Below are 25,319 nucleotides of genomic sequence, written 5' to 3'. Positions count from 1 at the left end.
GAAAATACAAAATTCAGTTGTATGCATTAGGACAATCAGCTGAGCTAGACAATCCAAGATAAAAACCTCTCAGTAAATTAAAAGTTATCATCTTCACTAAAGAAGATGATTGGATGTTCCCATCCAATTTTAGTAATGAATACCTAAGCCTATAACAAAAATTAATTTTAAAATAATTTCTTAAGCCTCCCTTCTACTATTTCAGGCAGTATCTTCTTTCACAAACATTCATTTCTAGAGAGATCCTCTGAAGTCCTTCAATAACATTCTATCATCTCTCTCTTACCAATTCTGGAACTATCTTGGTTTGCTGGTTTTTACATTGCTTTCAAAAAAATTTCTGGCCACTCTTTGCTCAGTGTCATTTATTCAAAACTCAGAATCACTAACAGAAAAAGTGTTAGTTCTTTGAATACATGACAAGGAAAAACTTTAAAATGTTGTGATTCTGAACTTGGAGAAAGACTCTTCTTTGTCCCTCAATTATTCATGTGATCAGTTGTGGAAAGTGACAATGAAAGAGAATTCACAGAATCATAGAAAAGTTTGAGTTGGAAGGGACCTTTAAAGGACATCTAGTCCAACCTCCCCCTGCAATGAGCAGGGACACCTTCAACTAGATCAGGTTGCTCAGAGACCTGTGCAACCTGAAGTTGAATGTTTCCAGGGATGGGGCATCTACCACCTCTCTGGGCAACTTGCTCCAGTATTTCACCACCCTCATTGTTAAAAAATTCTTCCTTAAAACCATTTAACAGGCCAGGTTGGTGTGGAGTCAAGGAAAGTAACTCAATGGGAAAACTCCCATTGACTTCAGTAAGACCAGCTTCTTTCATAGTATTGAACCTGTTCCTCTGTGAAAAATATGGACCATTAATTGGGAACTACATCTGATGAGAATGTGATCGAGTACTCAGTTTGCCCTGGCTTACAATAAACTTCCCAAGTGCAACTCAAATTCCCAATTAAGACCTACAAACAATGTTTGCAGCAAATACCTAAGAAACAGGCTTCCTTCTCCAGGATTTTTTAAGTTAAATTCACCCATCACCCTACATTCGTTGACAGTCAGACTTCAGATCTAGTCCTTACATTTTGGTAGCACTGGGAAACAGCAGCAAGCCCCTTAGCGTTAAAGCTTGTGACACTTCTTGATTTAATGTTTCTATTCCAGGTTTTGAGGATTAAATAGAAAGATTTTCTTCCTATTTTGGAGGAACAGCAGGGAAAAGTTACAGAACCTTTTGGCACAAACAAACCCTTTGGTAGGTAAGTGCAGCCAATTCCACTTTTATATGGCATAAGTGTCAAGATCCAGAGTAGATTTAAAAGATCAACTAAAAATTAAAGAAAATTATTGTTCTAAGATGCTTTCAGCATCAAATTGTCTTGGGAAAAGCTTCTGATATGACCCGTCATAGATTTTTCCTATTCTTTTTAATATTATAAATCTACAACTTTTAATCATTGATATGAATGTGCATTGAAGTTTACTGATAAAACCTTCATGTAAATACATATAAGACTTCATGTAAACTAGGTAGCAAATAAAAACATTTAAAGGTATCAAACTGGTAGAAGAAATTTAGTCAAAGATTAATGGAGAACACATTCTGAAACAAGAACCAGCTCTCCTGTTCCTTTATAATACACAAAAATGTCAGTCTAATCTAGGAAAACATGGTCATTTAAGATACTAAACAAATCATACATAACATGTACAAAGCTACACAAAAATATATTAACATTTATTTTAACTTCCTTCCTGCTTTCTTTTTCTTAAGGTACTGCTTTCCACTGCAACATTAACAATGGGATGGACATGAAGTCACAGACACACGTAAGTGACAAAGGGCCATCAAGTGATAAGAAAGAACAGGAAGAAGGAAATGAAAACATACATCAATCTTTCTAGAGGTTAACTTGGCACACCTTCTCTATTATGTGGCCAAATCATAGTGACCTCATGTAAAGAATGTGAGAATAAGTCAAATTAGTACATAGGTAAATGAAATAATTTTGAAATTTAATGCATGGCTGCAAAACTGTCAACCTAAACTGATAAGGATACCTTTCATTCACATGCTTGCTCATGGCATTATACTGGATTCCATCCAGCATCTACTTTACCTCAAACTTTGATAGGATTACTCCACTGAGAGCTTGCACTGACAACTCCTACCTTCCAGCTACAAGAAGCCTAATTGAGTTACTCAGCACCACAGCTTTTGACAATTTGGGTTAAAATTTGCTTTAAACTCCAGTATGTTCATCCAAGTTCAGTTGAGTCTCACAGGACTGCTTGGCTCCCCTCCTATGCTTTGGCAGCCCAGCTGGGACCATTAGTGTTGCAGTAATGCCTGCACTTCTCTCATGGTTTATTTATCTTTTATAGAGGTTCACTGTTATAAGCTTTGATTGCCACAAAGAAGCCGAAGCCAATAGGAAAGCTACCAAAGGTGGTATTTGACATGTGCTAACCCAAACACCTGTTTTACCAGCTTAAAACAGCCACCATGAAAACCAAATGCCATTGCCAGCAATGGATTTGGCAATGTTTTCAATGGGATCAGGATTTCAAAATAAGTAATGGGCTTAGCAGCTCCATGTAAACCACCAGCCCTTTCTGCCTGATGTCAGTGCTTTTTTCTGAACTAAAAACACATGGAAGGATGTAACAGAGGCACAGGAATGATGGCAGCGCACAGGAAGAGAGCAGCAGTGAGAAGCAGTGTCTGGCATACGCACTTGTCTTTCTGAGAGAATGGCATGCACAGGATGGTGTGGATGAAGGCGGTGGTGAGGATGATGAAGGTGGTGAGGATGATGAGGTCTCAGTTAAATCTTCTGGATTTATCCAGTAGGCACGAGTGTCCCGATTACCTTTCTTACTAGTACAGCTGATGTCGCACTGGAAAACATCTTCACAGCTGTCACTCTGCAAGCGCTCCTTCTGGAGAAGTTTGTCCACTCTCTGTATAATACACTCCAGACTTTTGTCAACATTCAACCAAACTTTCTCCTTAAAAGAAAACATTTCTTTCTCAATTTAAAAATAAAAGAGACATTGGGTAACAAATCCCTCAGCAACATATTTCCTCCTGTGATTCTAATCATAATTCCTTTGCGAAGTTTCCTCTGGGCTATCTTGTTTACATTTGTGCACACACAAATTCTGGATATATAAATAACATATACCAGCACATTAACCATATGTAGCAACATGACTTGTGTGGTAAACTGCAAAGCTATTTTCTAAGTAAATTTGCTGAACAATTTTAAGTGCCTCTTCCTGCACTATTATTCCAATTTCCAGTTGGCACTATTGTTTACTATTGAAACTCATGTTTGACATAACAATTGTATACAGTCGCACATCTTTTTTCCTATATAGCTAAAATTACTGTATTGTATTACTATCTAAATAACTGAACTGGCTTTATTTGTATCTCATTATTGTGAATTTGACTATAAGTCAAAGTATGCCAAAACAAAACTTGCAAGGATCCATTTCCAAAATGAATTGGATCTCATTTTGAAATTGATATTTCACAATATTAATAATTCTTTTAATTAATCTTGGCTATTTTTGAGATTTAATTAACTTCTGTTTATATTACACAATGACAGAATTTACACAGCCCAATTCTCATTTCAGTTAGCAGTGTGGTAAGGAAAACCATTTAAATACTTTGTGCAAACAGTTTTAAAATGCTGTTCGTAATCAAAACAGAGATGGACTGCAGGTTCTAAATATTTAGAAGAGAATAAAAGCAGGGAGGTGAACTGTATAGCTAACACATGCAAAATATGCTTTATTTTGGAGAAGTGTAAAAGCTTTTCATAGTACAGTCAGTTTTTCACTCTAAAAGCTATTTACTTTCCATTGGAACCGACTTCAGAAAACCCATGCACCTACGTTAGTGATTTCCACTGTCTAGGAGACCCAGAATTATTTATTAAGGCCTGTTTGCATCACCATGCCAAGGAGTAACTGAGCATAGGATAGAGGCAATGTCTTTGCTAGTTGACCAATACCTCCAAAATACTCATCCTATGCATATCTGGTGAGCAGTTACAGAGCTTATAAACAAAAAAACACAGCAAACAAACTAAAAAGGATAAAATATTCATCACTCTTCTAAGTAAACATACCCATTCCTCTTCATGCCAGTCCACCTGCAGAGAAGATCGGCTATTTCTTCCTGTCCATCTGGCCACAAGTGTATCTTGATCATTCCTCAGCATCACTTGCTCCCCTTCTCCAGAGGTTGGAGATGCTTTTGAAGCTATATAATCTGGCCTTGCAGCATTCAGTCCATGTATTGAATTTGCCAACAGCTTGCAGTCGCAGACTGTGACAAGTTGCCGGGTCTAAAAAGCAATAAACCCCCCGCATTTTAACAGCTTTGCATTATTCCATTCACAATTTATACTATATTCTTTCACAGAAAGAAAAAAGAACTAGTATTCTGTAAAAGAAACGAACCATTATTTAGAAGTCTTTAAGTTGCCTTTAAAATCATTTTACAGAATAGCCTTAAAAAGCAATATAAGATACCAAAATACAAATGGTACAAGCCTGTAGTACTATGTTAGCCTTGCAATTGTTGAAAATTTCACTAATAAACATGCAGTTCACCTTTATTTGCACTTCACTCTCCATTTGATGAAAGCTTAGGACAATGTGCAGACATTTTTATACCCCACACAAGAAGTTGCCACACCAGAGAGACCATGCTTAACCTTCACCATCCTGTCTGAAATCATAACGAGACCCAAGAGGAAGGCTGAAGATATAACCCACTAATCAATGCAGCTTGTTCCCTGTCTTACTTAGTGGTGTTGCATTAAAGGATTTCTGTAAGTTACATCAACATGAAAAGTATATGGCCTGTGGGTCTACTAAAACAAGAAAACAAATAAGCCCTTACTACATTATATATACATGTTGTCCAGCTGTAGAAAATCCCACAGATCAGTTATACACTCTGTACTCATTTAGAGTGAATATTTTAATAAATAGGAGATTTACATGGGGTCACATTATTTTTTGCACTTTACAAAGCTGTATGAATATCCCCTCCACTGGGACAATTTATGGCAAACTGATTTGCCATTGCTGCCATTTGCAACCTTCAAACTTACTTCAGGGACAGAAGAGATCAGTAAAACTGTATCTGTTTTTTTGTCCCTGTAAATAAGATTGTGTTAAGCTGTAAGTCCAGTCTGTTTTCTGTTAGCATCCATCAAGAAATAATCCATTCACATCACTATAATTCAAGCAAAGGCTGTGTCATCATTATTCCTTATTTCACCAGTGGAAAAATACAGAATTGTTTCATTAACTTTTGCCCAGTTGCTGCTGCTTGACAGATGACTCAGAAGAACATTAAGAAACACCAGGTAGCTATGGAGAAAAGGGTATAAAAGAAAGTGAAGAATGCACATTTCTGGAATATGATGAATGAATAGAGGGAACCAGAGGACATTGCTCTCCACTGCACTCTCAAGAGGAGGTGAAGGCAAGAGCATGAAAAATAGGAGACAACCTAAATAAAAAGCAGCACCTTTTAAAGGCTGGTCTGATTTTGCTTTTTTAGGACTGTACATGCTACAATACACTACTGAACAAGGTAAAATAGATGTTTCAAGAAAACCTACTAAAGAGAGAGGAAAAAAAATAACACTGTGCTTCAGTGTGGAAATGTATTATTCTCCTACCTTGTCTGCCAGGATGGCAAGTGTTCTTTCAAGGCCATTAGCTGATTTATCCTTGGCAGCTCTTGAGAGCCTTTCTGCATAGTAACTCACTTGAGTTTTCAGGGTGTTGATCTGTGCAATAATTTCCTTTGCTCTAACAATGTCCTGTGGGATGTATATTATAGACTGGGAACTTGTTGAAGTGCTGAAAAAGAAAGACCGATTTTAGGGAGAAAATTGATCTAGAGATACACACATTACAGTGGCATGCTGGGGAATTAATGGTAGACAACAAAAATTTACCTAAGATAGCAATCAACAGTGAAAGGCCAGTGGGCAATTGCACAGCAGGAACATGATCCTAGAGCCTTCTCTGCCTTTACTGAAAGCATTCACAGGCAGATTTACTAATCCCTTATGCCAAGGGGCTGTGAGCAGAGGGGACAGAGGGACAGTATACCAGAGGGACAGTTTTGCTGAAGAGAATGTGGGTGATGGATTTTGCCATCAAATACAGAACCACTGTTTGCAGAAGTCAGCTTGCCCCACTCTCCCTCTCCTTACAACACAGACACTTCACTGAGACCTTGTTTACAAACCTGTTTTATCACAAAGCTACTAGCACCATGAAAAGAAAATCTACATTCCTTCTAACACAGAAATGGCACCCAGATCGATAACGCAAAAACTGTGGTATTAACAAAAAAATCCTTCTGCTACTATATCCTTTCCACTATTGTGGGCCTGATTCAAGTTACACCAACCAGTAAAAGCAATCTTATGATGGATAAAAAACAAAGTTTATCACCAGGCTAATCCAAGGACTCTGTCCTTGGTGTAGCTTCTGTCAGCACACACTACACTCAACTAGGGACATGACACAACTCTCCCTATTATAAACTCAGCTGTAACAATATAAAGCAATACCAAATTTTCACCTTTTACAGATAGTAAGGGAAATAAACTATACTAATAAAATCTATCTTTATATTGGGATACTGTAGCTCCATTAAGACTGCTTTTTTGGTAGAGGAGGAGAATACTTTATGTCCTGTAAGTTTAGATGTCTACAGAAGCTGCTTATCCAGTCCAAGACAGATGCTTGGACTCCCTCTGTAACTGCTGGACAAAGAAAAGCCCTTCTAAAGGCTTATTTAATCTTCCCTGAGAAGATAAAATTACTTTAATCTGAAGTTGCGGTCTTAGTTAACGACTTGGAACTAACCCACCACTACTCCCTTTGCCAGGCAATATGCTGGTTTTTTCCTCCCAGCAGGAAAGCCATACAAAGATCAGGCCTTTACGTCAGCTCCAGCTGTGACAAGTATGATGCCCGTTCATGACATGGCATCAAGCATGAGGTGACACCAATTGTACACTGTCTCAATTTTATTCATTTTTGTGCAGTCATGAATGGTTTCAGCATAGTAACAACACAGAAGAATTTGCTGTTTGCACCAGTCTCTGCACTGTTCGATGGACACAGCTATGCTGAGAGACTACACAGAAAGGAGTTTCTTTTCCAGGCACAGTTACCTCAGATCACAACCTCCAAGGAGTGTGTATTTTTCTGCTACCCCTAGAGCAATGCCATTAATTTCTGCAGTATGTCTGTGAGGTAAGACAGGAGGATGGCTTGGGGCACGCTTTAAAATAATTGCCACAAATACCAATTCTTGTCCCTTAACTGATACTAAGGCAAGGGGAGAGCACAATACCAATATCTGTCTGAGCTCCATTACAAGAAAAGATTAAGGATTTGTTTTTAAAGGACATAATACTGAAGTGATTCTTGAAAGAGTTTCCTTATTTGTGTCCCTCTGGTCACCCATCTGAGTGGAGCAGAGAACTACCACTCCCCAGTACTGCTATGCCATACAGAAAATTAATCTCAGCTTTTAGGACTTTTCTCTGTACATGATTTGTGCTCTCTATTGACCTGTGATCTTGGTGACAATTCCTCTGAGCAATTTCTTTCCACGACAGCGTGGTTAACATGCATAAAGACGTATTTGGCAGGAAAGGCCATGCAGCATATTGAGATCTGATTTAGAATTACCACATTTTTAATCACAAACATGTGCTGGGATGATCAGGGGGAAAAATTTATGGTGTAAAGTTCACATATATTTACTTTCCAACCTGCAATTGCTTTTTCAAATGAACAGCTCTCACTCTACTATATCAGCAAACTGTAGCATAGCCTTAAACTCTCAATGAATGAGGGGTTCAGCCTTTAATATGAGTAATTTAGAGCAGAACTGTGCTGTTGAACCACCAAGTAATGTTTCCTTTTCATAGCACTGAACACCACAACATGAAAAAATAAACAAAAGTTTAAATGAAGACATGGGTTACAAAAATATAAACCATGCCCAATCTATCACCATAAATATTTAAAAATACATAGAGTTATCTTAATTATCTTCCACCTCTGACAGAAAGTTTCTCTCTCCAGGCAGTTTTCACTGGAAATAGCAGAGGAAAAGATATAAAATTCTTGTGTTCTGATCTTCAGCTTTCTAACTTCTTATGATTAGAGAGAGCCAGGAAGCTAGCTGTTCATTACAAACAAACATTGCAGATGAAATGAAATTCATTCACACATCATGTTCTGCAAAGCTGCTACAATTACTTAGAGCACAATTAGGGATGCCATGATGCACGACATTAAAAAGCCCTGCACACTTTAAAACACATCAGATCTCTGACAAGTAAAAGAAAGAAAAGAAAAACAACCCAAAGAATAGAAACCTCCTCTACAGAACTCTCAGAAACAGAAAACTCACCAACACTCCTCATAACTGCTAAAAAAAATAAAAAACCAAAATAAAATTAGCAGATTGTTAGCAAATACCAAAAGCAGAAAATAAAACAAAGGATGTCTGGGGAAATAACTTATTTGAGTGATCTTTTCAACAAGGCGGGTACATAATGATTAAAATTGTAAGCAAAAAAACAAGATTGCCAGGTGCCCATGTGTTGTTCTGGGAAGTGTTGTGGATGCACCAAGCACAGTTTTGCCAATGAAAGGAGAAAAAAATGAGTGGTATCTATGTAACAGTGAAACTGAGGTGATGGATCTCAGTTCTACTATACTGGCTTTTATGATAACATAGAAGCACTTAAAAGGAAAGTTATTCTTCAAATGTTGAACCTGCAGTCTTCATAGACCCAGAAGGAACAGTTCTGTAAAGCTTAGAGGAAAAGTACTGGATAGAAATTAAACTCTCTGATCAGCTTAATTATTGGGGAGGGGAAGAGACAGCAACTTAAATATTGCAGGATTGAGGCCCACTTCAGTAGCTAAACTGACAGAAGAATGTTATTTCAGAAAGCAATACCAGTATCAAAAGAACAGGAAGGGTGAGCCTAGCATACCAGTGTTTCCAGATTTACAGTTTCCTCTAGTCCCATCCTAGTGTACTCTGTAAGTCAGGAATAATTACACTAGGCATATTTTTGCACCAATCTTTGTATCAGTACATATCTGACTGATGTACACAGGATGTTGCTATTCACTCCTCCACTGCCAAAATTAATTCTGCAGTTGGCAGAGCCTGGTTCCCACGTCACTCCCTCCTCCCGTCAGCTCCAAATCCTACCAATCATTTCTTTGGAAGGGTATTATCAAGGTCTCTTTTTCCCTGGGTACAATGGCTCCTAGTCTTCCTGCTCTCATTGTTCCTTAAGTTCTCCATACTGCAGCAAAAGTAATGCAGACTTAGACAGCATTATCGCCTCCTTGGGAGCTGCAGTGGGTGTCGCACAGGTTTCTCCCTTTAGCATATGCAACTTTCCCAATTTCTGCCCCTTCCTCTAGTACACATGGTTGCACTTCCAGAGAGGTCACTAGACAGTCCCTGACGACACAACTGTCAAGTATCCTGCCTGTAGAGCAGAGTGAGGCCAGATGCAGAAGCCTCATCTGTGCATAAACCTTGAGGCAATGCAGAAAAACCTCCAGCAATAGTCCCAGAACTGAACCCAAGATGTCAACAAGAAATTTGCCTATCAGGTACAGCTGTTCTGTGCTAAAGAGAGTTCAGCAACAGGACCATGAAGCTATGAGAGGCATGAAAGTTTCCTGAAAATAATGGGTTGAAAGCATGATGTAGTGCAGCTGAGGAGGTTCTACAGACAGATTTTCTATCCACAATTAGGTAGAACCCAAACCCAACACCTAAGATAACTAAACTAAGTGAACCAACAAGTATTCAGGAGAATTAAAGATTTAACTAAAAAGACTATTAGAAAGGGCTCATCATTAAACAAATAAATATTGTAATATAAAGGGGTAACTGTTTTTCCTCTCCTTCTTTAGAAAAAAACATGGAATAACTCTCATGTTGTATAGCAGAACTATTGAATGAAGTGCAACAAAAACATAGAATGGACTGATTTTCCAAATCACTGAGCATGGACCAGGAGGAAAAGGCACAATTACAGTTGACACAACAACATTTCTACTTACTGTTTCTTTGCCTCTTCAAATTTATGCAGCTTTTTCCTCAAGCCACCTGATTTAAAGCCTTGACAATGAGCTGCTGGTGCTCCTATGGTGACTATGTCGTAGTTCTGATCTGGGATGGACAAAAAGGACTTACAAATGAAAGTTTGTCATCTTTAACGTGGACAAACAACTGTGGAAATTCAAAAACTACTCTGAAAGTAATTCTTGTAAAACTTTGTGCCAGTGTTTTGAAGGACATGGAAAACTGAATTGTTTTAGAGGCCCTGGAAATCAATCAAGTACTTTTGAGGTGAAAGAACCGTACTTGAATGCAGGTCCTCTGTTTCTTAATCTAGAACACCGTTAGTGAAAAAGAAGCCTTGAATATTGGTCTTTACACAAACCCTACCATTACTGGAATCCCTCATATGGATACATGGGATAAGTGTCACATGTTAGTGGGAATTACTATTAAAAGAAGGGAAAACCTAGGTTATTTATGAATAAACAAGCTTGATGTGCACAAACTGGTGTGATTTTGCATAGCTGTACATGATGGTTCCAGAGAAAAAGTGCACGAGCTTAACAACAAACAGCAGTCAGAACCTTTGCTATTCTGCTACAACTCAAAATGACTGGAAGGCACACAGAGACTTAATCCAATATATTCCCTAGTACAAAGGCTGATTTATGTCACCTAAGGTGTAGTTAACTACAGAACCTAGTTTGGCCACCTGCAGAGTAGTGATAATCACACCTCTTCTTTTGCAAAGAGATTTGGAATCCGAGGATAGAAAATGCTACAAAAACGCTAAGTAGCACAAGTACTACAGAGCAGTAGTTTGTAGAAACTTGGCTATACGGTTGAGGATCTAAATCAAAACAGGGAGAGAAAAGTAACAGAATAAGGTGAAGAAAGAGAGAAAGAAACAAATACCTGATCCTCCATCATCCTGGACTCTCATTCTCTGTATATGTAAATTTGTAGGAACAAATTCCAATTTTTTATCAGCTTTCAAGCTACTGGCTTTAAATGAAGGACCTGAGAAACACAGGAGAAAAGTAAGCACAAAAACCCTCTACTTCTGCTTATGCTAAAACATTCAGGGAGCTTTATTCATCATTTGCTACATGCTGGAAGCAAAGCAAAAAAAAAAAAAAAAAAAAGATATATCCTTCTGTTGCTGTTCATAATTGTTCTCTACTTTCAGTGTAAAATAAGAGAATGAATAAAGTAGACAAATATTCCCAGATCATTAGCAAAATCACAATAAATGTTAATGAAGAAAAGAAATCTAATAAAAGTATTTTTATTCATCAAACTAAAACATTCTGGGTTCTCAATTTCAGAGAAGCACTAACGATGAGAAGTATCATGTTATCATTAAATACAAATCACCTTTATACTGGTGCAGGTCAGTTAGATTTTCCTGATAAGTTAAAATAATTGTTTGGTATTGAGTAACTATTTGTCGACGAAGGCTTTCCCAACAAGGAGACAGTTCTCCCAGTTCTTCTAGCTCACAAACCCTAGGGAAGGAAGAAAGAAAAAAAAGGAAAAAGAGGTGTTTAGCTGCATTGGCCACTTGAACAAGAATGAGTTTCACGTTATTTCAATGTAGCACCATCCTCACCTGACACTTCTCAATTCACTCTGGTCTAGCCTACTCACCACACCAGGTATGTCTCCAAACATATGTCCCAAAGCACAGCTGTTGAGCTAGACTCCAAGGTACACAAGTTCCTCACAGGCAGAATGCATTGTGTTCCCCGCAGGAGCCTCAGGTGTTGGTCAAAACCAAAGCTTCCCACCTTTCTGCAGGAGCTCCCAAAATATATGATGATTTGCAAATGATGGGTGCTGTCATTGTCCCAAATCATGATGACATTATGAGGACCTTTTTAGGCCGTGCCACTGAACTTTGGTGTCTCTCAAATTAACCAGAGCTGTGACAGAGTTTAGGTGGGAGATCAGCACCTATCTGACACCAGGTATAAGGAGTATGTGCACTGGCCAGGTATCTACACAACAGTTTTCAAGGCCAGGCAGGGAAGGCCTAAGATGAGTAAGCATTAATAAGGGTTTGGGGAGACAAAAGACGAACCAATAAAACCTTTAGATTTCAGGCACTCAAGTTTCACTGTAACTGGAATAAAGGATGACTGGATACCCCTAGATATGAACAGGAAAACCCCTGGTTTCCCATTGCACCCTGACAGTGCTAGGATTTCAGTCACACATGGCAATCCTGTGTTACATAGTGTTCCCCAACAGTGCTGCTGAGAAAATATTGTGTATTTCATGCTTGCATTACTGTCTCCTTGGATTAAAGGAAGAAGGGGAAAAGTAAACAAATCAACACCAGACACAATTCAACAGCACAGTACCCCAGAAAAGGCAGAACAGTCATCTGTCAAAGGGATCCAGCAGTTCTTTTTGCAGTTCTCTCATTATCCCTAATCCACAGTTTTAATCAATTCTCTGTATATAATTTAAGACAGCATTTCACAGAACAACTCCCACTCCACAGTATTTAGGATATTATCAAAAGGAAGCAAATTTACAAGAAAAACATCAGATTGATTTGGCAATAAGCAACAGTGTAAACTATATTTATCAGTGACTTGGAAAAAAACACTTCCAGTTTCATCTTGTAAACTGTTTCTGCATAACACGCTATTATGACTACCTTGTCAAACTCCCTGCTCAAAACTAGCCATGCGTCTGAGCCCAGGTCTTCCTGCATCTCTTTGGAGTGGCTTTCACAGTGGAGCCAGTGCTCCTGTCATCTACCTTTGCTCTGCTTTCATAGCACAGAAATCAACTGACTTTTTCAAAGTTCACCTTCAAAGTTATTCACATTTTTCTTCTCTGTCTGGTACTCTAATTACTCATTATACTCAGCTGGTTTCTGTGTTGCCTCTGTTCCTTTATCAAAATTCTCAGCAGCTGGAGTTCTTACTCTTTCATTTATGCTGTATCATCTATCCAGAAAACATTGAGATATGTTTTATTTTTAATTCAACTTCATTCTTCTCTTTAGATTAAAAATAAACTATGTTTAAAAAACAAACAATTGAAGTATATACATGATTATATGTATAAAAAGATAATGTATTCTGGTGTGCTGGTCTGACACAGTCATACTACTACGGAATAGTATATTCTGTGGTCTTACCAATACTTTTGTGAGAGGAATAGATAACTGCTAACTGCAGTTTGAGATCAAGTGTTCACTATGCCAACAATTCTCTCCCATCAGCCCCTCCGTATGTTCATGTTATGATTCACTCAAGCCCAAACGTGATACTCTGACATGAAATCTTATTAACTGTAACAGTACAGTCAGCAACTCACTGCTTTTACTATTTTTCCTTCAGTGCCTCTGTGCATTAACACAGATATATTCCTTGGTAACTTAATAGCAGTGCTATCACTGCTGTATTGCTGCCCATGTGAACTGCCCTGAACTCACCTTGCTGCATCTTCTTCTAGAAGAAGCTTCACAAATTGCCTAGGGATGTGCAGTGACAGGACACTCTCAGCCATCTGCTCCAAGATTCTCAAGTGGTTTCCATCAGTGGTTGGGAAGCGATACATTCGGCAAATGGCGCCACCAAACACTAAAGAATTAAAATCATGTTATTTAAGCATAGGTTTGAGTTAAAATTATACAAAGTCCCTCCAGTGGCTTCAATTCACTAACATGCTGCAACACACTGCTGTAAAGATCTGCTTTAACCAGGCATCAGTCTAGCTTTTCCAAGCATGGTCATTCTGCAATGACCATTCTTCCAATGTTTGCAGGAAAAGCCTCCAAATGATTTAAAACACTGCTAAGGAAATTAAATACATGTTCAATTTTTTAATTTTTTTTTTTTTTTTTTACTTACTGTGCATTTTCCACTCATGCAATCATTTGCTGGAAAACTAACCTTTAATCAAGAATTTTTTTTCTTAAAGCAATTGCTTTCTTCTGTCCTTCCCCTCACCCCCCCAATGATAGCTTAGGAATAGACTAGCAAATTGCATGGAAAATTTTATACTACAGTCAACTTAATGACAAAAGTTTGCTTCTGCTGTTTTTACTATACAAAATAGTGCAGATGATAAAATAATTTATTCTTGTATGACCCTCAAAGGGCTGCTCAATCAGCATCCATTCAAGTGAGACTTCTGCTTAAATGCCCTGGGGCTACAGGCAGACAGAAAGAGATTAGTTTTTACTGATGCCTAAAGCTTACTTGTTACAGCCCACAGCAGCTTACCAGATTTCAGTAGTGCATCCTTCCGTAATGAAGCATATTTGGATCTGATTCCTAAAGATTCTGTTAAACTTTCATCAACTGGCAATACAGTCTAAACAAAAACAAAAAACACAAATAGTAAAGAATAAAACTTCAGTGCCAGGCCAATATGCAGTGACGACCTTACTACACGGACTTGAAAGGAATATTCAGCACAATGCATGGTTACAGTAAGTATTTCAAATACATTTACTGGGGACAAAAAAAATACTACAGGCTGAAATAATAAATCTACTTAAACCTTCCAATCTAAGCATTCCTATCTACCTCTACTGCACAGTTCAAAATGCTGTAAAAATTTTCATCCAGCCCTTCAACTACTTTATGTTAGTGCAGCTCCAATGTCCTTAAAGGCACTGCACCAATATGTGGCAGCTACAGGTCTGGCTGATACAAAGTGAGCCAGTGTGGATACTAATCCACACTGCGACTGTGATACACAGATGTGAGTACAACTATCACCAGGATATGCAGAACACGAGGTTTACAGAATCAAACATATGTCTAGGCTGAGAAAGTACTGTAAACATCTACTCTCAGGCGTTTTTTGACGTGTATTTGGGGATTAGAAAAAAAATAAATCCAGTATTCAAGTAACCTGTTCAGTTTTATTACAATCTTTTAAGTTGCCTGTGAAAATTCTGGAAATTCCCTGAGATACCCCATTACAACTTTGATTAACGCCACTTTCCAATTCACAATGTTAACTGGAATACCATATCTTGTGAAACTGGTTATCAACGCACCAAGTGCAGCAACAGGCAGTACTGCAAGCCTATTCTGATGAAGGGCATGAGCACTTGAAGCTAAAGCTTAATCACTGTAAACTAAATTTTCCCCCAAGACTTTTAACCCCAAACATAAGCACCAAGAGCTCTGCAAAATACAAACCCACTTCATCACCATTAGGCTGCTCTTTACAGTATTTTGAAATTGTAAAGCACTACTAAATATCAAGATGGATATCAAGACAGGAAAGTTGCCAGCAGATGTCAACCTAGCTTGTTTCAATGCTGGCAATAAATCTGCATTTTTCTGAATTTGATACAATGCTCATACTCACCCTTCCATTAATTGTGTCAGGTGACCTTGTCACTGGAGGCCTTTGGTCAGTTTTTTCCTCCATTTGCCATCCAATAACTGTAATGTTACCTACACGGTCACTTTCAGCCGACCTGCAACAAACACTCTGCCTTGAGATTTTTTTGGAGGTGGACCTGTTTATCAACAAGGGAACACTTATAAAAGGCTATTAATCTTCAAACTTAACGATCATTTTAAATAGGAAGCTTCTCAGCTTCATTTTACATGTTTTTATAATGTGTTATTCCAACAGGAAAGTGCTCCCCTCATTCTGCATGGATGCTGTACAGACCCCCTAATTAAAGGCAACCTAAAACCGTTTATGTGTTTCAATACTTTTATAAAACCATAAAAAGTGCAGATTTTACCTGTAGTAGGCAAAAGCAGTTTAAACTGTGAACATTAACAAGGAGCGGATAATTGGATGTACGTGCACACATGTGTGTCCCTGTGCATGTGAATGTCTGAAACTGAACTTTCTGACTCTCAGTCAGAAGCCTGCTACTTGCTAGCTGCAACTGGTACAGTTGCAACTGGTAAATTTTTATAATGTGGACTAAACAGAAGGAGCACATCCCAAATCTTCCACTTAAGAGAAGTCAGTCAATGCCACCAGTCAGGAAGCTGATCCCATCTTGTGCTTCTGCAGATAGACTATTTAGATTGGGAAAAGTAGGGGCCTGCCATTCCAGAAAGAAAACCTGATGCTGAAAAGAAGGATCTTGAAAAGAAGTGGTCTAGGGAAGAAGGTGGTGAAGATTCTCAGTGGAGGAAAGATCCTGGAGGTAGAGGAAAATCCTGGAGATCAAGGAGTTGCGTGGAAGCAAATGCCAGAGATCCCCAGGGACCTGGCCACTAATGTCTGAGACAGGTCACTAACAGCTGGGCAGCTGCACTGCACAAACTGACACAAGTTTCTGTCCCACCTTCCCAGTCCAGCAGCCATCTATCTCCCTGCAGCAGAGAGAAGCTGAGACCATATAAACATATGACTGAGGGGGGAGTGAGTGAGTCAGAGAACCAAGCAGGGTAAAAACTAATCTTGCAGGTTTTTAAATACACACCAGTATCCACATCTACCATGGCTGTCATTTTTTCTGTCTCACCCATGACACACAGTAATTTTGGCAGAGACTTCATGATACTTTTTAAGAGAGATTATAAATGGTATTTTAAGATTGTTGTTTATGTGTAAAAATATGCTGTGACAACTGAAACAAAAAAAAAAAAAAGTCTCTGGAACAGACAATATTAGGGAAGCAAAAGAAATAACCACACAAGACGACTACAGTAAAAGGTTTAAGTATCCAAGTCATGCAGCATGTCTATAGACATTGCTCAGCATCGAGCTTATACATCTGAGGGATAATGTGACAATGAGAAGACATGCATGTCTTCACACACTTTGCTCTGATAATCAGAATACACTTGATATCAATGTGTTTCATTCTCCCCATCACAGGCTCCTTATACATCAGCACAGTTAAGAATACTCCATTTTGCTACTCTCCACAGACACATACGCTGAGGTAATAGGATGAAATGGACAAAAATTAAATTGGTCTTGACAATTCTTTCTTGACTTGTAGAACTAGAACCAACATTCTAACATTCACCACAGTCTTGTTCTACATGTTTTAATTATCATGTGATATAAAATAGTTTTTCCTTAATAGTGGCCTGGAACTTAAAAAAACAAACAAACAAACATAAACAAACCAACAAACAAAATGTTTTCAGCACATCTCACAGACAGCTTTCACGACATCTTAAGCATGCTTTCAAGAATTAGAACTGTTAATTCCTAAATGGAGGAGAACATTACAAACCTTAGTGTTAAGTGCAACCTGTGATTCTTCTCCTGAAGAAGCTCTTTTACCGCAAACGTCCCAGAACCCAACAAATACATCTGGAAGAAGATGAGTACTGGAATTGTAATTATTTACCTTTACAATGAACAAAGACTTTGTCCACAGAACCAAAGTTCAAAATACAATTATTATGCACAAAAGTCTGAGAACAAAAATATAATTACAAATGCCCATGCATAACAAATTAAACCTCTTTAAATTTTAATAAATTTGGTAGTTTATAAAAAAAACTTTTTTCTACCAGAGGACAAAAAGCCCTTTTCTTTCTCTAGGATTTGAGGGCAGGCACCTCAATATAGGCAAGCTTAGGCCCAGCAGTACAGGAACACTGAAAGCAATGACTGAATGGGATTCAGACTGACTAGGCTGACACTTCACAGACTCTCCCTGACCTAAATTTGGCTCTTCCTGAAGAATGCACCTCCTCAGGAGGTATTCTTTTTCCCCAGAGCCTCCCCATAGCCTCCCCATGATGCACTCTACAGAGATACCCTGCTACCCCTGAGGAAGCCATAGGAAAGCAGGCATGTGGGACCTGAAACAGCATTCTGCGCAATGGTCCAAAGTGAGTTGCCAAAGACCCAAGCAGTCACCTAGGAAAGCTGGCACTTAGATTTTTTTTTTTTTTTTGGTAAGGGAATAAATTGTACACCTGAACAAAATCACTAAGGGACCAGGGCAGTGGGATTTCAGAGAGAAATGCAAAAAAAAACCCCCAAAAAACCTGTCTGGACAAAATAGCCCAAAGAATCTGTGTGTCAGGAAGCCAGGTGCGTGGATGCTCTCTTGAAAGCAACCTTCTATTCAGAAACAATTTCCTGTTTTGTAAAGACACTCACAAATTTTTGGTATTTTGGAATTCTAGGTACTGGTAGTAATAAGTGTCTTTGAGACAACAAATAACATTTTTCACAATGAATTAGAAAGCACTCAAAAACAGTTAAGTTTCCTCTGACGTTTTTCACTTTGAGTCCGAACTCATGTTCCCAGCTGACAAAAAGGTGTCTGTACTGTGGGCCCATTTTTTTCTACATTAAGTTTTGGACACTGAAGTTCATTATTTTTCCATTATTTTGGATTAAAAATGTTTAGTGGCAAGTTCTACCTTACAATTTGTGATCCTCTGCAAAAATACTACACAAGCCCCCATGGCCACGGGGACTTTTGTTTTCTCTTCCTTCCATTTTACACAACACAGATTACAGGCCACGAGCAGCCTCTGGTAGAATCTAACCTGCCTGATTTTGTCACCAGCTTGCATCAAAATTTTACACAGTAAGAGATGTAGACTTCTAAGGTCCTGAAACAGACTTCTGAAGTTTCTAAACTTGACACAAAGTTGCTCATGACAATGACAGACATGATTGCTCCCTGTGGAAAACTTCTACCAGACTGTGCCTACTACACATGGAATTTAGCAGCTCTGTTTATAAGGACTGTTTCATTAAAGGTCCAACATTTTGGCACAGGTTAGAGGCCTCAGTTAGGGGCACGGGATCCCATTTTTTATCTAGGTCAGTAAAGAGGTCCACAACAGAAGAGAACAAGTGACAGAACCTCTTGAGTTAAAACAGTGGTTCCCAAACTTGCTGCCAACAAGCCTTATTTGAGAAAACTGGCAATGCTCTCCACTCTGCTAAGTCCGTCTCACAGCATGTGTCCCTCCTTCCCCTACCCATGTTGTTTTCTCTAGGATAGATGCTGCTACCCCTTTGCCTTCTTCCACTAAAGTTGCTACTTTTATCTCCTTGCCTCTTGTTTCCTTGCTGCACGCTGAATGGGAAGGCAACAAAAGAAATAAAACTTACTGTTCCCTGAGATCTATCTTTGACGTCGTACACAGAGAGTTTGATTTGTGTCATTTGATTGATAAGAGAATCTTGGAAAAAGGCAATGCTGCTTAGAAAGATAGGATTACTTGTTCCCTGTAATCATAAACAAAAAAAGGCAAAAATTAATGCAAGGTGATATTTGTTAGGAAGAAATGCTTCTTGTCTTAGCTTCAATTTTAAATCCAATCCAGGAGTACCTCACCACTTACCTCAATAATTTCTGTCTGTGCATGCTTTGTCCAGAATGCCTGAGGAGGTGTAGTTACACTCACTGCTACAAAACTATTTGGTTTTCGATCTAGCGATGGAGTTAGCAGCTCACTGCAAGCTTTAGGTGTGCAAAAGATAAATAAATTTAGACTCAGGATCTTTTTCATATTGCTCTAAGACTCTACATTTTTATAAAAGCATATTATATACCCTGAGCAATCAAGCCATGAAGGGCCTAACAGTCATTCTACCATCACACTATAAAGGCAGACATCACTCACCTTTGTGCATGCAAACAGTAAACATGCAATCAGATCAGTCTGGCTCCAAGCTGCAGAGCTGTAATTTAAACTCTTCTAACACCTGCCTATCCACCCCCCAGCACAGCTCATTAGAACAGTGCACATGCACAGGTTTTCCTCTGGGAAACTCATGAGCATGGCTGCATTTGATTTGAAGTCATGCTCCATTAAGCCCATTACCAAACAGCATTTTGCATTGGAGAACCAATAGAAGTGCTCGAATGTTGATCAAGCAGCATTACTATGAGGAGAACTAGCTTGCAACTGTAAAAAGGACAAGAATTTATTTCCTCTAAAGTGTTATTGCGAGTTTAACTGCTGGGAAGCGACTATGGTGAGTAGGAAACAACTACCAAGAATTTCAGTGAGTGACCCTACACAATTAGATTAAATTTCAGAGCCAAATTCTATCTAGCTAGGTACAGGTAACTACAGTACAGTCAGACTCTGCTTCAGCTAGATGCAGAAAGTTAATTCTGAAATTTACCTGGGCAAGCAAAATGTTCACTAATGTACACTAAACAGATTTGTAGTTCTAGATGTTTTTAATTTATCTGAAAATAGTTAAAGTACCTTATTCAGCTCTGAGGAGTTCTTAAGATCATTATTCATAACACAATTGCATGCATCAGAAAAAATTTTCTAATTTTTCATTTCAAACATACTGTTAAGAGCACAACCTTCCAAACATTAGTCCACTATTAAGCCAAGAAAACCATGCTGCAGTTGAAAATGTGGACTGAATTTTCATTAAGAAAATATTTTTCACTTATTATTCAAGTGAGGTCACAAGCTTCTTGTCCAAATTTAACCATCCCATAAATTTGGTTATTTCCATGTCACATTATCACTTGACAGCAAAGATCACAGGAAAGAAGGTATGTCTAATAGTTGGTAACTCTCAGAAAATATTCTGTCATAAAATGGTGTTTCCAGCAAATTTTCAGTTTGCTTGAAGACCTGAAGTGCTGATACACTAAGACTCAAGTCAATTTCACTGTATCTTCACATAAACAAAATAAACATTTTAAAATAACATTCACCTAGTGAACACTTAAAATTTTATAGGACAGATGTTTTAATTACAGACTTGTAAAAACATCTCATAATCAAACTGCTGTCTGCTTAGCAAAAGACACTATACAGGCAGCAAGAAAACTGTACCACATCTCCATAAAAATCAAAGCAAAGTTTCAATCTTTACTATGTGAAAGGCACTTCAAAATCAACAATTAAAAACCTGCACACATACTCAATAGCATGTATCAACAAAATTAGCATAAAAATAACTAAGCCTACCTAAACTGAACTCTAAAATCGGCTCATCTGGATCCTGAATGTTTCCTGTAAATCAGAAAAATGAGCACAAGATTAGCCAAACATTGTTGTCACGTGAATCCCTTCCTGAAGTTGCAGGAAAGAAATACACCAAAAGAAATTAAATTTAATGGAAAAAAATATATTTTTAATTCAATGAGCCATGACTGGTACTTAAAATATTTATTAGCTCATCTTTGGTATCTAGAAATTATTTGAAAAACCTGAGATGATCTCATTTTACAAAACATGTTAAAATATGTACAACTATGCAAGATTATATATGGAACACGGGAATATGAAATGCCCAGTCTCAGTAGGAAACAACAGGATTAAAGTCATTTAGTGTCTGAGCCACCATTAACTCCAAATTATTAAAGCAGATATGTCTCATCTGTGATCAGTAAGTAGGGAGAAGTTTGAAAATACCTGTCTCTCACTAATCAAAGAAAGCCTCTGGAGGTTACAATCCTAATTTACTCACCATAAAAGATGAGGGAGATAATTCTGAGGTCCCAGAACTCTCTTGAAAATTTTATACAATGTCAAACAAGGAGGTTGCCAAGACCCTTCCTAGACCTTGACATTCTTCTGTTGTTTTCTCCCCCCCTATTGCTTATTTTTGACTGATAGATACAACTGCACTAAATCTAGTTTAATTTCTTTTTTCTGTCCCCTCTCCAATTTTAATGTTTTGTCTATTTTGAAAATGGTAAGTTCAAGATTATTTTAATTTTTTAGTATTCTATTTAGTATTCTTTTATCTCATTCCCCCCAGATAACCAGACACATCTAAATCTTCTAGCAATTAAAACAAACCCCAATATTAGTACAAGGTAGATCCTGAAAGGAGTGACGGAGGAATAGCTGACATGAGGGTACATACCTGCTAGAGAAAGGCCTAGCATGTCAGAGGTGACATCAATGGTGGAGGCCCTTTGCACAGTGCGGGATTTTGCACCATGGCGGGGACTGTGTTCTCTTGCTGTCATTTTGTCATGAAGAGCCCTTCTTTTCTTGCTGCTTGGCTTTACTGATGTTTGTCTTACAGAGTAGCAGAGCGCAGCAGGTTGTCTCCAATTGTTACTCCTCTAACATTACCATGCTAAGCAATAGAGCACAAACATACACCAAAATTTTAGTCCACTATCAGCTACTGCTCTTTTTAACAGCAGCAAACCTACTGCCATAATATTGCCTCAGGTCATTCAAATAAAATCCTCAAGGCAGATCCAACCTACAGTAACTCAATTTGCATGAATCATACATCTGTAGCATTTTACTGCAAATTGTTGGAGAAGACTGTACCACAGGAAGAAAGGCTCTTCCATCAGAGAATGGGGGTTGAGAGAGACTTGTTAAAAGACCTTCTGCTCTTCTCCTTTGTCTAAGTTATTAAACCCTCCTTAATGAAGTTTCCTCGTTTTCATAATCCCTGGGGAGCACAAGTAAATTTGTCAGATGGGGCCTCTGTCTCCACAGGTAGGACAAAGGATAAAGACAAAGGGATAATGGGTCGTCAGAACACAAAACAAAAGGGCAGGAAATGCTGTTGGTGTCAGCACACTGTGTCATTCCAGGCTCTACTGCCAGGAGAAAGGGATACTGAAAACTGTAAATAAAACCTATTGGGCCAGAGTGAGGCTGAAATTCTGGGATGGTGATGGAAAGAAAAAGCAAAAGGGGATGCCTGCTGATGTGGCACATGGCAGCATCTGTGCTTTTCCTTCACCCTACAATTTTACTGTTCTACAGGCATCTGTGACCATTGTTCTTCCCCTCACAATGCCTATACAGTGAAACGTTATGCTAGGAAAGAAGCACACAGCCTATAGGAAATCTGGTTACGTCGATAAATGTGGTGCTTTTGATTTGGCTGATAAATTTGAATGTTCCTTCTGTCAGCCATGTTAGCACTGCAGTTACGGAACTTTATATTAATTTCATACTATTATGACAAACATCATTCATTTAGGAAGTGAGATTAGGAGCAAAATCTGATGAACCTGAAAGGCAGTTATATAGTGAGTAACTCCTCTTAGGCTGAGGGACCTAACAACGGGAAAGATGCACTGTAATTAAATAAAACATATAGCTTTTACTTGTATTTTTAAATAGGCATTTTAAAACTGTCTAAATTTAACCACTCAGCATCTTCCTCTTGAGGATTTCAATAGAATCTCCCTCTCTCCACAGGGAACTCAAGCATCTTCTTAACTATCACTGGTTCACTGGACATCTAAAATTCAGATACAAGTTAAGCATCTAAGACAACTGAATTGAACACAACCCTGGCCATCTACATGAGCTTAGGAATGAGATTTTAAATGGGGAGCTCATTCTAGGGTGGAAGGAATTTCGGCCATGCTTACCAGATGGGCCAGTCTATTGCTACTCAGAACTAATAATTTGCCTCAGTAATTCAACTCAGGTTTATACAACAGGTCATAAACCAATTCCAAATAGAAAAAAAGTAAATTCTTGAGTGGAGGAAGCAGAAATTGAGAGCTCTGAATATCCTATCCCCAAAAGCTTTGAAATTCAATGACAGCATACAAAACAACACTCTGCTTACAGATATAATTTATGACAGACAAAAATTAAAGCAGGCAGTTTTCCAATTCATACAGAATCAAAGAATAGTTGAGGTTGGAAGGGATCTCTGGAGTTCATCCAATCCAACCCCCCTGCTCAAAAGCAGGGCCACCTAGAGCAAGTTGCTCAGGACTGTGTCCAGCTGGTTTTCTACAAGTAGCTAAGTGGCTAGCGAACCACCAATCTTTCTCAAATAGTACTGAATGTCCTAAGATTTGGTCAAAAAAAAGTTACATCAAAATTCTTTGCCATTTTCCAGGTCTTTCCATTCTATGAACTTTTTCCCCTTCTTTCAGCAATAGGTTTTCCTTGGTTTGTTCTTTATGTAATGTGACATTTAATGGTTTGTAAGTCCATTAAACCTAACTGCCTAATGAAACAGAGCACCTACAAAACATGCTTGAAGAGATTTAGGCAGGATGCCATAGCCCCTTTCCCCAAATCCTACAAAAACCTTGTTAGAGAATAATTAACATGTTCATGATAGGACAAGGGGTAATGGGTATAAGCTGAAAGAGGGTAAATTTAGACTAGACGTTAGGAAGAAATTTTTCACTATGAGGGTGGTGAGGCACTGGAACAGGTTGCCCAGGGAAGCTGTGGATGCCCCATCCCTGGAGGTGTTCAAGGCCAGGCTGGATGAGGCTTTGAGCAACCTGGTCTAGTGGAGGGTGTCCCTGCCCATGGCAGGGGGGTTGGAACTTGACGATCTTTAAGATCCTTTCCAACCCAAAACATTCTGTGATTCTATGATTCTATTTAGGTACAGTTAGGTTAAAGAGTCCAGTTGTTTTTCAGCTAAATTCTCTGTAGTTGCTGACATCCTTAGAAAAGGGTCAATCCTTGAGAAGTTAAAATAGGGTCAGGTATTTTCTTTGTTTCAAAACTATTTCTATTTAAATATTACTGAACGCAATAATTTTCCAAGGCTAAATTCTCAACTATTCAGTTAAATTGCAATATTGATTTCTCACCTAATGTTATATTTTTAATTTACTTACACTGATCATACTTACAGAAGGCTCTTTTCCTCATGTGTGGGGGGATTTTGCACGTCATAACATCAGTTAAGACTACATCTAAAAAATTAACAAAATAATCAGCATAAATAATCTTTTTAACAGCATAAAACACAACCAGTGGACAAGTACCATTCTCAGATTAACTGCAAACTTAACTTCCAATTTCTAGCTCTCACTGTAAAGTTTACTCGAAACAGGAAAAGAGTATGACCCTCTGCTGGACCTCACCCAGCACTAGTCATAGCAAGAGCCAATCAGAGTGAGAGCACAAAGAAATAACCTTATGCTGAAAAGGACTGACTTCAGGTCAGCATTTGGTGATGGAGTAGCATGGCTGTAGGAAACACACTTTGACACGTTTGCTGAAAGGTTTGGTACTATTAAGAAAAAGGCATGCAAATGATATGTTGAGTACGAGACAGCATTTGTTACTTTGCTTGCTTTTCTGTAGTTAAACTTTCAAAACTTTTCTGTTTGGAAGAGTTATAACTGCTACTGTAAGGAGAAAAGACCCTGTGTCAAAACACAGCTGTTTGAAAGATCAGGACATAGGGCTCTTTCTCCATGGGGAGAAGTTACTACACAAGGTGGGCTTCTAAGAACAGCTAGCAATAAGCAGACAA

General features: G+C 38.4%; 1 protein-coding gene across 1 annotated transcript in view; it reads right to left on the bottom strand.

Annotated features, from left to right (window-relative positions):
* The window catches only part of INPP4A (inositol polyphosphate-4-phosphatase, type I, 107kDa), a 49,389-nt gene extending 24,651 nt beyond the window's left edge, over positions 1–24,738 (bottom strand). Inside the window, exons 1-16 of the mRNA XM_010082354.1 lie at positions 24,691–24,738; positions 21,966–22,184; positions 21,062–21,106; positions 19,460–19,578; positions 19,227–19,343; positions 17,377–17,456; positions 15,528–15,639; positions 14,426–14,516; positions 13,633–13,780; positions 11,556–11,686; positions 11,094–11,198; positions 10,178–10,286; positions 8,493–8,507; positions 5,725–5,908; positions 4,156–4,374; positions 2,749–3,022 (exon numbers count right to left, since the gene is read on the bottom strand). Of these exons, the coding sequence (XP_010080656.1) occupies positions 2,749–3,022; positions 4,156–4,374; positions 5,725–5,908; positions 8,493–8,507; positions 10,178–10,286; positions 11,094–11,198; positions 11,556–11,686; positions 13,633–13,780; positions 14,426–14,516; positions 15,528–15,639; positions 17,377–17,456; positions 19,227–19,343; positions 19,460–19,578; positions 21,062–21,106; positions 21,966–22,071 (1,855 nt within the window). The 5' untranslated portion in view covers positions 22,072–22,184; positions 24,691–24,738. The remainder of the gene's footprint in view (positions 1–2,748; positions 3,023–4,155; positions 4,375–5,724; positions 5,909–8,492; positions 8,508–10,177; positions 10,287–11,093; positions 11,199–11,555; positions 11,687–13,632; positions 13,781–14,425; positions 14,517–15,527; positions 15,640–17,376; positions 17,457–19,226; positions 19,344–19,459; positions 19,579–21,061; positions 21,107–21,965; positions 22,185–24,690) is intronic.
* Positions 24,739–25,319: the final 581 nt, after the last annotated feature.

Source organism: Pterocles gutturalis, unplaced genomic scaffold (assembly GCF_000699245.1).
Source record: "Pterocles gutturalis isolate BGI_N339 unplaced genomic scaffold, ASM69924v1 scaffold26494, whole genome shotgun sequence".
Taxonomy (NCBI): Eukaryota; Metazoa; Chordata; class Aves; order Pterocliformes; family Pteroclidae; genus Pterocles; species Pterocles gutturalis.
This window is presented reverse-complemented; position numbering and strand designations above follow the sequence as displayed.